Source organism: Harpia harpyja, chromosome 10 (genome assembly GCF_026419915.1).
Source record: "Harpia harpyja isolate bHarHar1 chromosome 10, bHarHar1 primary haplotype, whole genome shotgun sequence".
Lineage (NCBI taxonomy): Eukaryota > Metazoa > Chordata > Aves > Accipitriformes > Accipitridae > Harpia > Harpia harpyja.
Window position 1 is genome coordinate 26805825 of NC_068949.1, and position 11863 is coordinate 26817687.

The 11863-nt window shown below is 40.7% G+C and overlaps 1 protein-coding gene across 1 annotated transcript; it reads left to right on the plus strand.

Annotated features, from left to right (window-relative positions):
* Window positions 1-253: 253 nt before the first annotated feature.
* Window positions 254-9104, plus strand: LOC128146754 (lipase member M-like; the record flags this gene model as incomplete). Its single annotated transcript, XM_052798461.1, is given in 9 exon segments — window positions 254-385; window positions 1521-1638; window positions 2344-2542; window positions 3270-3379; window positions 4096-4232; window positions 4792-4938; window positions 6018-6089; window positions 7656-7727; window positions 8871-9104. Coding segments are annotated over 9 exon segments (1221 nt in total), but the record flags the coding sequence as incomplete, so codon positions are not given.
* Window positions 9105-11863: the final 2759 nt, after the last annotated feature.

Consider the following 11863-nt stretch of genomic DNA (forward strand, 5'->3'; position numbering starts at 1 on the left):
TTGGATTCACTGATACTTTTGCCCTGCTTGAGAGCAACGTCCTGGTCCAAACCTTAGCAGAGAATCCAGATTGCTGCCAGACTCTCTCAGATAGATAGGTATTTAAAGTCAGCTTTGTTCCATTTAGTTAACGAGTAGGGAGTACCAGACTAGCTCCATTCAGTATTAGGCAGCACATCCCCCATCAGAAAAGTACAGAACCTGCCTGGATTACAGGTGCAGAGCAAGACTACTGACAGATTAATATACTGTTTTATCTAGAGAGAAGATATGGCTGTTTGTTGTTGTGACATATTTGTTTCAGGGAATTACTTATTCAGAAGAACTCAGAAGAATGAGGAAAGCTGTGGATCCCGAAGCATTTATGAATATTCTAAGTTGCTCGGTAGAGTGACCTAGGGATGGAAGGAATGCATGTCTCACAGCAGAGGGGTTTCTAGGTGTTAGAAATATAACAAGGTAGATAAGCTGCCTTTATTTAATCCATCTTCACTAATCATGCTATGTACTACTGCTTTCTCTTCTACTCTTTTCTTTCTGTATGTGTAACACCACATCTTATGTTTGATAGAAATTAAGGCAAACACCTTTCCTTAGCAAATCTCCAGAGTTAATTTCCTTCTAAATATCAGTTACCAGTTTGCTGGCACTATCCCTCTATCTGAAAGAATGACCATTTGGAATGTCAGCATTTCATCATCAGACAACTCTAAAAAACTAGTGGTTTATGTTTTCTCCTTTTTTGAATGACCAGCATAGATCAGAAATGGCCAGCTTTTCAGAAGAGCACCTCTTGTCAAGCAAGCTTGTTTAGGTCTTTAGTCACTTGTTAAAATCTTGGGTTTTCTGTCTTGCATGACAAATTACATTGAGTAGTTCTCTGACTACAAGTTACAAAAACCAATCCCCTTTTGTAACAAAACAGGTTGTATGTTACAGGTTAAAAGTAATATTTATTTCAGAGCTTAAGATTGGCTGTGTTAGTGATTTCGCTTGTGACTATGCAGTGGCTGATCCTGTTTCTTCCATAATGTAGTGGATTTTTCAGTGGTACTCATTGCATATGTGCCATTCACAAAAGCGCAGTTGTGAAGCTCTCTGGATTTCTCTGAAGATAGTTTAAATAAACTGGTTTCACCTTGCATTGCAGCAGATCAGGACCATGCACCCAGGCAGCTCCTCATCTCAGCTGTGGGAATCATAAGCTCTTGCTATGAGGTTATAGTGATTCTTATATCACCAGAATGCAAGGGCTTGTGATTATGTGGCAGTAGTATAGCACGGGTTTTTTATAACAGATTTTAACTGAATAGTCGATCCTGGATATAACACGAAGAATGAAGGAAATCTGTTGTAGTTTTACAATATCCAGGGTTACAATATCCAATCTGATATTGCTTTATTCAGATGCTTAATATATGTAGACTAAATACCCAGCTGTATCTGCTCTCTAACATTTTATGCATATAATATATAAAACGGATTTCTGCAAGCTAATGGATTTGTACTTTCTCCTCTAGAATGAGCTCATTACTTACAAAGGGTACCCCAGTGAAGAGTATGAAGTGACAACAGAAGATGGTTATATCATTACCATTAACAGAATCCCTTATGGTACACAGAATCAGGGAAACCCAGGTACAGTTCTTTACCATGAGACAAAACCAGCCCTGACAGGGCACATTCTGGAAAGAGATACCTTGTATTTGTAAAATGTCCATCAAAGCTTGTATACACAAGTGAAATTTTAGTAGAGAATTCTGGCTTCCCTGAACAGCCTGCAAGATCAAGATGATTTATGTCAAGCATACCTATTTATAATAAAAATCCACTATAATATGAAGCATATATCCTCAGAGTTGATGAGTAAAAGTTAAAAAAAAGAAAAATGGGGTAAAGGCTGTAATCTGCCCAATCAGCCTGTTTTGAGAAAGATGTTCCAGCTTCTAATTTTGCTTTGCTTTTGCTTACACCTCGTTAATATCAGTGACTGATTCATATTTTGGGTAAAGAAAACCTCTGCAAACAATCCCACACCTTCATTCTATATATCAGTGTTGATAATCTCAAGCTAACGCGGTAGAGCTATACAAACAATGACCAGAGGGTGCCAAGCCAGTTTTTGCTGATGTCAGGCAGATCTTTCCACAAATCCTTACAGAAGCTTAGAAGAAGTTCTCTCTTTACAGAAAGGGACAGGGTTTTTTCCTATCATTAGTTGTCTCCCTTTAAGGTGGTGCAGGAACAAATCCCAATATTGAATATGGGACAGTAAAGTCCCTGAACTACCAGAAAATCAAGAAATTTTATAAATTGTTGTTTTGTTTCTGATTTGCTTTTCAGCTTTGAAACCTGCTGTATTTCTCCAACATGGATTATTGGGAGATGCTAGTAACTGGGTCACAAATCTGCCCAACAACAGCTTGGGCTTCATACTAGCTGATGCTGGCTTTGATGTTTGGATGGGAAATAGCAGAGGGAATCGCTGGTCCAGAAAACATCAGAATTATTCCATTGATTAAGATAAATTCTGGGCTTTCAGGTAGACTGAACCATTGAAGGGCATTTCCATTGCCCACCCTTACATATTGAATTAAGCTGGCTAAATCAGGGATTTACATATGCTAGCTTTTAAAAAGCATTCTTTACATTCACTTTTGCTGAGGTGCCCCTAAACATGCACGTAAACTTTAATAATGGTGGAGACTACTTCCCTCTGATTACTGCTAGAAAAGGTTCTTCAAACTAGAGATATAGCAGCAGAGCAACTCAGAGGAAACTGCACAGGTCATATCCAAGCCACTCCTCAGTTCTGGAGGCAGTTTTGGAGGCTATGCAGAAACACTAGTCTGTATATTACAATAACACTAAAATCACAGAAGGAGAAAATGTAAATCATTTTTGCACTTATTTCAATGAACATTTAAAAACAGACCTTTTCTTTAACGCCAAATTATGTAATATATGTGATTCCATGGACAGAGCTCTGTTACTGTATCACCACGTGTTCCTTCTGTGTAGACTGTTACAATTCAACCTGATACTTCTTGAAGTTATAGTCCTTCTGTTGATGTTAAGGGAGAAAATACCCCAGAACACCTTGAGTAGTATCTTCCATATCCAGTGCCAGAAAAACACAGAACCTAAAATAGCTAAATGATTCACTAAATGGTTCATGTTGGCTCTTTGCTGACAAGCCTGTAATAAAAATGTGAATTCAAATGGATTTTTAATTTATGCATGCCTCTCTTTCAATCTCCTGCCTGCAGTTTTGATGAGATGGCAAAGTTTGATCTTCCAGCAGCAATAAATTTCACTGTGGAGAAAACAGGACAGGAAAAGTTGTACTATATTGGCTATTCACAAGGTACTACCATCGGTAAGTTACACGCAACAGACTAATCTTTCAGGAAAACAGGAGTAAAATATGATGTGAGATACTGAATGTACCTGGGGTTTTCATGAATTCTTTGCAGGTTTGAAAAACACAAGATAAGCTGTTTTCAGCATGTAGGCATTTTTCATTTATTATAAATACAGTAAAACATAATGGGCCAAATGCACTGCTGCTGTAAGTCTGTTGACTTAGAATTATACTGGAAATTATTGTGTGGGCCATGCAAATTGTTTCTTTCCAAGATGCATGGGTGTGTCCAACAGCAGATGGTCAGTTGACCAAAATAAACAAAACAGGAAAATGAGCATACAGAAAGAGAAGTTGGCCAGTTTGGAAAGGACGCACACACACACACAAAAAAAAAGAAATTGGATTGACTGGAAGAATACCAACTGTTTCTTCCAATAGTATATGAAATGCATGAATGTACATCAGAAGTATGCACTTACGTTTAAATGTGTTTGGAAGAAATCTGCAAAGGCAAAATATAGAAAGAAATTTCTCTCTGAAGAGGGAAATAAAACTACAAGCTGGTTACACATGGAGAAGAGGGATTTCACACAAATCTGGGATAAACCATAGTCTCTGAACAACTAACAAGGTTGCTTGTAGGTTTGAAATTGCAGTCACATTTATAAATACCGAAAACAGTCTAATGTACAAATGATTATTTTCTTAACTCTTTTTTGTTTTCTCAGCTTTCATTGCATTTTCAACAATGCCAGAGCTGGCTCAGAAAATCAAACTCTATTTTGCATTGGCACCTGTCACTACTATTAAGTATGCTAGAAGCCCAGCAACAAAACTCCTCTACCTCCCCGAAAAGTTGCTCAGGGTATGTGATATCTTGGTTTCAACTGTTTAACCATATACTTGTTTGTTCAGCTCTTAAAATGGATAAACAGAAAGTATAGGGCCTTATGAAGTCTACTCATTTGCATGTGGGTAGGTTTACCTTATGACTGAAGCCTTTGGAAGTTCAGACTGGACATTAAGAAAAACATTTTATCTAGGGCAATAGTGCAGCACTGGGACAGGTCACCCAGAGAGGTCCAGAGATGCAGATCCTCAAAGGTTTCCAAGATTCCTGTAGACAAAGCCACAACTGATGTGCAAGGTTAGAGCTAAAATATGAATTGAAGTTAACATTTAACATATCTCTTCATTAAAACTGATGTAACACAAATTGAGTAATGCCTGAGCAGGCTGATGCAATGGAAAAACATTTAATTTCTTTCTTGTTTGTCGGAACATCATCTGGCAACTGAAGAAAAAGCAAGTGAGAACCACTGAAAGTGCTGGAGGAAAGGAACAGGGGACAAACACTTTTTAAAAACAACAACACAATGTACAAGTGTACATTCTTAAATGAATGTTACCGTTGTTTTTCACAGGGTTTGCTTGGCAAAAGAGAATTCCTTCCCCAAACTGAATGTCTAAGAAGGCTAATAGTCCCCATCTGCAGCCACCAAGCTTTTGCCAGGCTTTGTAGAAGTGTCTTCTTCAGTCTGAGTGGCTGTAACCTGAAAAACATTGACATGGTATGCATAACTCTTACCAGCTCTCCTGAGAGTTTAAGCTTCTGCTTGCAGAACTTACCTTCTATCCTGTGATGTGAATCCTGAATTTCTATTAGTCAGCGTCACATTGCAGGGAGCAGTCCCCACTACCAGACAGCAATATCTGCTGGTTGCCCCATCGCTGGCAGGGGACCACTGCCTCACTCCTCAGAAGAGCACTTGGCACCATCCCTACAATCAACAGCCGCTCAAAGACCCCCAAAACGCTGCAGTCTGCCTTCTGCCAGACCTCACCTAGGGCACTGTCTCCTGGTTCATACCGTGGCTACTGGTCTAAATGGAGATCTTCAGTATGCTGGCACACCATGGAATAAGAAATAAAATCCCTACCTGCTTCATGTCTCCAGGAACTCTTTGCAACAGAGAAAGGAACACACATATTCCCCCTCGTCCTCCTCCTCTAAGCCTCGGATCATCAGGGATGTGCTCAGAGACAGAGGATACCTCAGGGTACCTGAGAGAGAGTTGGCAAACACTGGGGGTTAAGACATACTTGGGCACCTCATGCTATGTACAGCTGTAGGTCGGACCATCTGGGCATGAAGATTTTGCTCCAGCATTTTCCAAAAAATGCCTCAGAGCATCTTCTCTGAGGAAGGATCACACAGCAAATTGTTAAGAAATCCTTACAGGACTAGGGTGTGGTTTATTTCAAATAGTTGTGCATTCCTCAGGCAGTTGCAGTTCCTTTTGTTGTTCTGTCCAACAGCAATCCTCTCTCACACAGGATCTGTTACAGACTCCTGAAAAAAACACCTAATCTGGGATCTAAATTGCTGACTTTCTATTCTATCCTTTCCACCTGTAGACTCTTTTAGATTCTCAGTCAACCTGGAAAATTTTCTGATTGGGGGTTGTTCTTTCGGTGCTACTCCAAACCTGACACATCAACACATCTGGAGTAACTCTGAGGGGGTCTCCAATCATGCCACTCCAATTTCTGTTGGTTTTATTGATACATGACACTGCTGTGGCAGGTGTTTTGATGTACATCTGAATAGAAGGGAGGAAGAGAATACTCACTGAATATTTTCTTTCAGAACCGAATCTATGTGTATATTGCACAAACCCCCGCTGGAACTTCTGTGCAGAACATAGTCCACTGGAGTCAGGTACTAGTAAACTCCTGGAAGCAAAAATAGGTAATCACCTCTGGCTGAAAGATAGAGCGGATAGAGCTGATATCCTGCTGTGAAGCCATTGCTAACTTCTTGGAAACACATGCAACTTCTTTACAATTGAAATCTCAATTCAAAACACTATTTTTCATTGACCCTTCTTTTGCCAGCAGGATAGAAATACCCTATGTGATACAGGCACATTTGAAGCCAACAATGAAATGCTGTATTTGTGTAAAAACATGTATGCTGGATGCTGTGTGTGCAGATGTATATATCACTCTTCTTATTGTATATCCAGTACCTTTCATATATTATGTCCACAGTTCTGTACAGAGCTTACCTTAAGAAATTAGTTATGTTTCCAATGTGCAGTCAAGAAATGAGTAAGACATAGGCTGCTTTGTAAAATACCAAATTTTACTAGTAAAATTGTATTTTTACTTTGTATTTCCATCTCTTGCTTTCAAAGGTCTCAGTGTCAGGACAGCAATAGAACTATAAATAATAAACTCTTTGTTTAGTAGGTTCGTAATATCCCTTCCTTACAGGGTACTATCACAGTACATCCTCAGCAGCAGTGCTGATGGAAGCTGCCTTTCTGTCTTTGGGCTCACACTTTCAGGATTCATGAAGTCTGGGCTCAGTCACAGAAGCTGCTGCATGCAAGGCAGGTTTCCTGGCAGCACTGCAGGCTCCGGAGCAGAGCAGGAAGCAGCTGTGAGCACAGTGAGCTTGCAAGAGTGTTAATGCATTTTTCAGTACAGCAAACACATCGATATGTGTAAGTGACATCTGTGCAGGCATTTACTGAAAATCAAACAATACTTTTGGCTATGAATTTACACAAAACATTAGATTTGATTGAGTTGGTTTTGTAACCATGGCCTACACGTGTAAAGAAAAAGAGTTACGAAGGCACAGTGCGGGGAGCTCTGCAAATTGACTCAGGTTTAATTCAGCACCTAGACACAGACTGGAAAGTACAAACATGCAGGAGTAATACTCCTAAGCCTTTGTTGTCATTGCTGTTATTAGTATTAAAGGAGTTAACAGACACCTTACCTTCAATATTAAGACCCATTGATGGTCTCTCTCACAGTAGTAACAACCCCTGCTGCAGGGAAAGCCAAGGAGCACAAGGGAAGAACTAGAAATGGTGACTTCTGTATTCAAACCAGAGAGGGAAGAGGAAACATAAGGAGCCACTCACAGAGCTGAGTGATGGCAACATGGCTGTCAGAAGAAGACACAGCAGCAGCAGGGAGGGGAACTTCCTGGAGTCAGTTGTTAATAGCAATTTTACAAACTAGAACAAATTGCCTGTGAGAGCATCCCTGGCTCTTTCCGCAGGAGCCACGATTTTCTTGGTGCTGACAAAAACATTTGACTCCTTTTCACTGATTGAGACTTTCAATTAATTAACTGTTGGCTCTTTCGTAGCACTTAGAAGAACTTCCATTGAGCCTTTAGATGGGAGTCAGAGGCTCAGCAGGGAAGAACCCACAAACTTCCTGAATGATGGCTTTGTAACTACCCTTTTCTTGTTCATCCTTTTAGGAGGCCCATTCAGGGAAGTTACAAGCTTATGACTGGGGCAGTTCCAAGAAGAACATGGGAAAATACCAACAGGTATATTTTGGTGAAACAATATTATCACCCTTGGACAACACAGAAGCACACAGGAAGAGAGCAAGGATGTAGTAGGAGACACATTTTCAGAATACAAGTAGATGAAAGTATTACTACTTTCCAGTTTGGAACTCAACAGAGCAAGCATGCAAGCACTAATGGCAATAATAAATTTTTAAAAGAAAAAAGAGAGAGAGGGGAAGACCAAAACTTTTCAATTAAATGATCAATAAGAATAAAAGTAAGTAAGGGCAAGAAAGATAGAAAATTAATTTTGAAAAAGAACAGTACATCTAGTAGATAAGACCAAAGAGGCATCTTGCCTGCTAATGTGATTGAAACAGTTGCCAATGTATGAGAGTTCGGGGAAACATTATTAGGAAGAGGGCAACTGGAGAGCTAGTAGCTAAGAAGTCCCTGAGAAACCTCTCCTCCATTCAGGACTCTAATCCCATCCTTGACCTTCCTACTCTTTAGGTCTCCACAGCAGCCTATCATTATGAGTTACATGTTTTAATGATGGCTTGCATGAAATGCAACTTCCTTTGGTTTGTCTTGAATTTGCTTGCCCCTGGAAAGTCACTGGATGCCTTCTAGGTTTTGTGCTATGAGAAGTAATGGGATAATTACTTCCTGTGCTCTGTCTTCATACCATTTGTGATTGTATAAGCCTGTCTCCTGTCCCTGCTCTGGCCTCTGTTTTCCAAACTGAGGAGTCCTAAGCTACTTCTCTCCTACAGAAGCCACTCCATGCTCCTTTTCATCCTTGTCCTAGGTTTCCTAACTAGACCATATATGTCTTCTGCAGCTGACCAGTACTCCAAAAGGACCAAGATGGAGGTTTATCCAGAGACATCCTGACATTTTCTGTCTTGTTGCAGGTTCCTGCCCTATGAATTCCTCTGAGAGGGCAAAGACCCAACAGTAATTCTTTGTCAACTCAGGAGGCATTTTTCCTTTGGCTGTGCTATCAGATGGGTCACGCCTGCAAGCACAGACAGAAAAGGCAAGCAAAGCGACTTCCTTCATGTTTGGTTTAGGCACCTGTACTTCGAACAGTGAGAGGAGAAAACCCCAAATGCATGTTTAAAGGTTGCTGTTCTTTCCTGGACATTCATTCCTGTACTGCTTCATGTTTTCCAGGCTACTCCTCCTCTCTGCAACATAGAAGAGATGACTGTACCAACTGCGGTATGGACTTGGGGACAAGACTTGCTCGCAGATCCCAAGGATGCAGCCATTTTACTGTCTCAGATTAAGAGGCTTATCTATCACAAGAGGATTCCTGAATGGGCACACCTGGATTTCATCTGGGGAGTGGATGCACCTGTGCACATGTACAACGAAATTATTGATCTGATGCATAAGTATCCTTAACCCACAACCAGTAGCCATACCTGGTTACAAACAAAACCTTCTTTTGCATCAGATGATAGTTTCTGCTGGTGTTAGAGAAAGGGTTCCTCCTGACACTATTTTCACACCACATGTCACTGCAATGCCTTTTGCATCCTGATGGTGCACTTCATGTTTTCTGGCAACCTTGTGGGTTAGTAATCACTTTTTAATTGATACAGCATAGATTCTGCAATAACCGTACTTCGCTAACAGAAGATAGGGTTTTCTTGCAGCCTCCTTTCTTCTTTAGACCCTAACAGTAATGAAAGCACTGACTTTCTCTGGATATGGTCAGTGATATCAAGATGTTTTCCATTCTTCGTATTATTTCTCTGTTTATTGGGCTGGCAGTTATTGAAAGGCATAGTGTAATCCAAGACTAATTCTAGCAGTTATGGTATTGATTAATTTTATTATTAGATGAGACAATGACCAGAAAGTAAAAACTGAGTTCACACAAAAAACTCACTTCTGAAAAGAAGATGGTTTTTCTTCATTTGAAACAGAGCTGCTCACTTTTTGTATGAGGAAGAGCAAGGGAGGGTAGACCCAGCAGAAAATAGTAACCAGTCTCGTGGTTCAAACATGTCCCTGGAAGATGGGAAACTTGGGTTCAAGACCGCTGCTGAGATAGAGAAATCTTGGCAGACTCAATCTCTGCTGACAATACTTTCAAGATCTGTGTACATGAACTCTCCAGGATGGGAGAAAGGAGCTGATTTCCTCTTGGTAATGATAGCACTTCAATGGGACACTTTGGTTCAAAGTTACACTCTGAACCCACCAGGAACCTCACATCTCCTGCTATTTTACATGGAAGCCACCAGCTACCACAAAGCTGAGCAGTTCTAACCTTTATCATGACTCTGAGAAGCCTCTTTGGGGTTCAAACACTAAAATGAAAAGTACCCAAACATTGCTAGAAAGAATCCATTATCTCTGTCCCATGGGTATTTAGAGCACTTTGCCCACTAGTGGGAAGGGCTGCTTTGAAAACAGGGCTGAAGAAACTGTCATCTTATTTAATTTCCTGGGGGAACTCTGGCTTTACCAGTCTTGTTTCAAATAGGTAGTTATTGCACAAAGACACTCACTTGAAGGGTAGCCTCCATGGTTATTAGGTTACAGCATTATGGGTCACTGTTCCTCCACAATGAAATGCCTTAGCTTCACTGTGAAAAGAAACACAGTGCATTTAGGGGTTTCCTTTCAGTGTGACACCCTCATTCTCTGTTTGAATCAAATGTTAATGTGGGCCAAGTCTGGGATGCTAACCAGGGCAGGTACAGCTGTTACGCTAGGACAGTTCACTGGTGACACTATATGACCAAAGGGTTGGTGTCTCACTCTGTGAAATGATTCATTAGCCGAACAAATTAACCATGGTTGGTACCACTTCTGTCCCTTTCCCTTCCAAGACAAACAACAGGCCTGTTTTGTCTCCTGAGCCCACTGCTGAAGCCTGTCCTGTTTCTTTGTGCTCCATGAATGTAAGTAGAGCTTGATCCAAACAAAACAGCTCCCCTCCAGACAAGGACATTCCTTACACCCAATACAAACTCCTGGGGACAAATACCTTCCAGAGAGTCAGCCCTTCAACTAACTCACTGCTTGTAGGTGAAATGCATGAGGACTTGAGACCTACTTTATGAGTTTTCAATACTTACAATGGGAAATGCAATAGTAATATACCTGAAAGAAGCCAGAGCATCCCCTAAATTCACCTACGAAAGAGATTGCAGCTGTGCAGCTGTCTTGCAATCTGGGAGACCACAGAGGAGGCAGGGTGTTGAATTTTCTGGAAAATCAGTAAAAACTGGTTGGGCAATCAGCATTAGAAACATCATGGGGACTGTTGATCCCACATCATGAGGGACATGAGGAGGGACTAGACATCATGTTGCAGAAGCCCTTCTGGGTGATTAAGTTATGGTTTGAAGAAAGTTATTGTCACTTAGAGACATCAGGGCAGCCAAGTTATAATGCTTTTCACTGAGAAATTACCAAATTACCTTTTTCACTATCCCAAACAATGTTCTCTGCTTTGTATGTAAAACAGAACTGTTACTGAGGCTTCACTGACATCCTGTTCTTAGTTCACTCCTTTCCTTTCCCCACCAGCCAAAGGCATCGTACCATTTGGAATGCTGTTCCCAAGAACACATCCCTTTCATCTGGTGTTCTTCTAAATGCTCACCAGTCCATGATAAAACACAAGTTCTTCTGAAGACACTTATGAGTTAATTGGCTGAAAAGGCTGGTCCTCGTGTAGGAGTATTCTACTTTGTTTGTAGCCCAGCTGCCTAAGGACACAGAATGTGTCCTTCTGCCCATGGTCGTCAAGACAATTTCAGCGAGGACTGAGCCCTCAAGCTCACTACAACTAATTCAGCAGTTAGGCAAAGGTCTCCAAAGATACTATGTTTTCAGAGTTGATGAAAATGGCCTGGGAGAAGCAAGAACCCTTGTTTGTTCCCTCAGTGGGAGAAAAGTTATATGATATGTTCAAGCCTTCTTTGGCACCAGAGGGTCCTTACAGAAGCCATGTCAACTCTGAGCACTAATGTAGAATAAGATGGGTTTCATGAGTTGTGCTGCTCACTGAAGAACAGACTTAGGACAGTCTGTAATGTTAAAGTTAACATAAACCAAATGAAAAGCAATAGCAGAGACAGTGTTCTTGAGAAAGTCTGTTGAGAGAAGCTGGACACTTCCTTCTCTTCATCTTAAAAGATTAC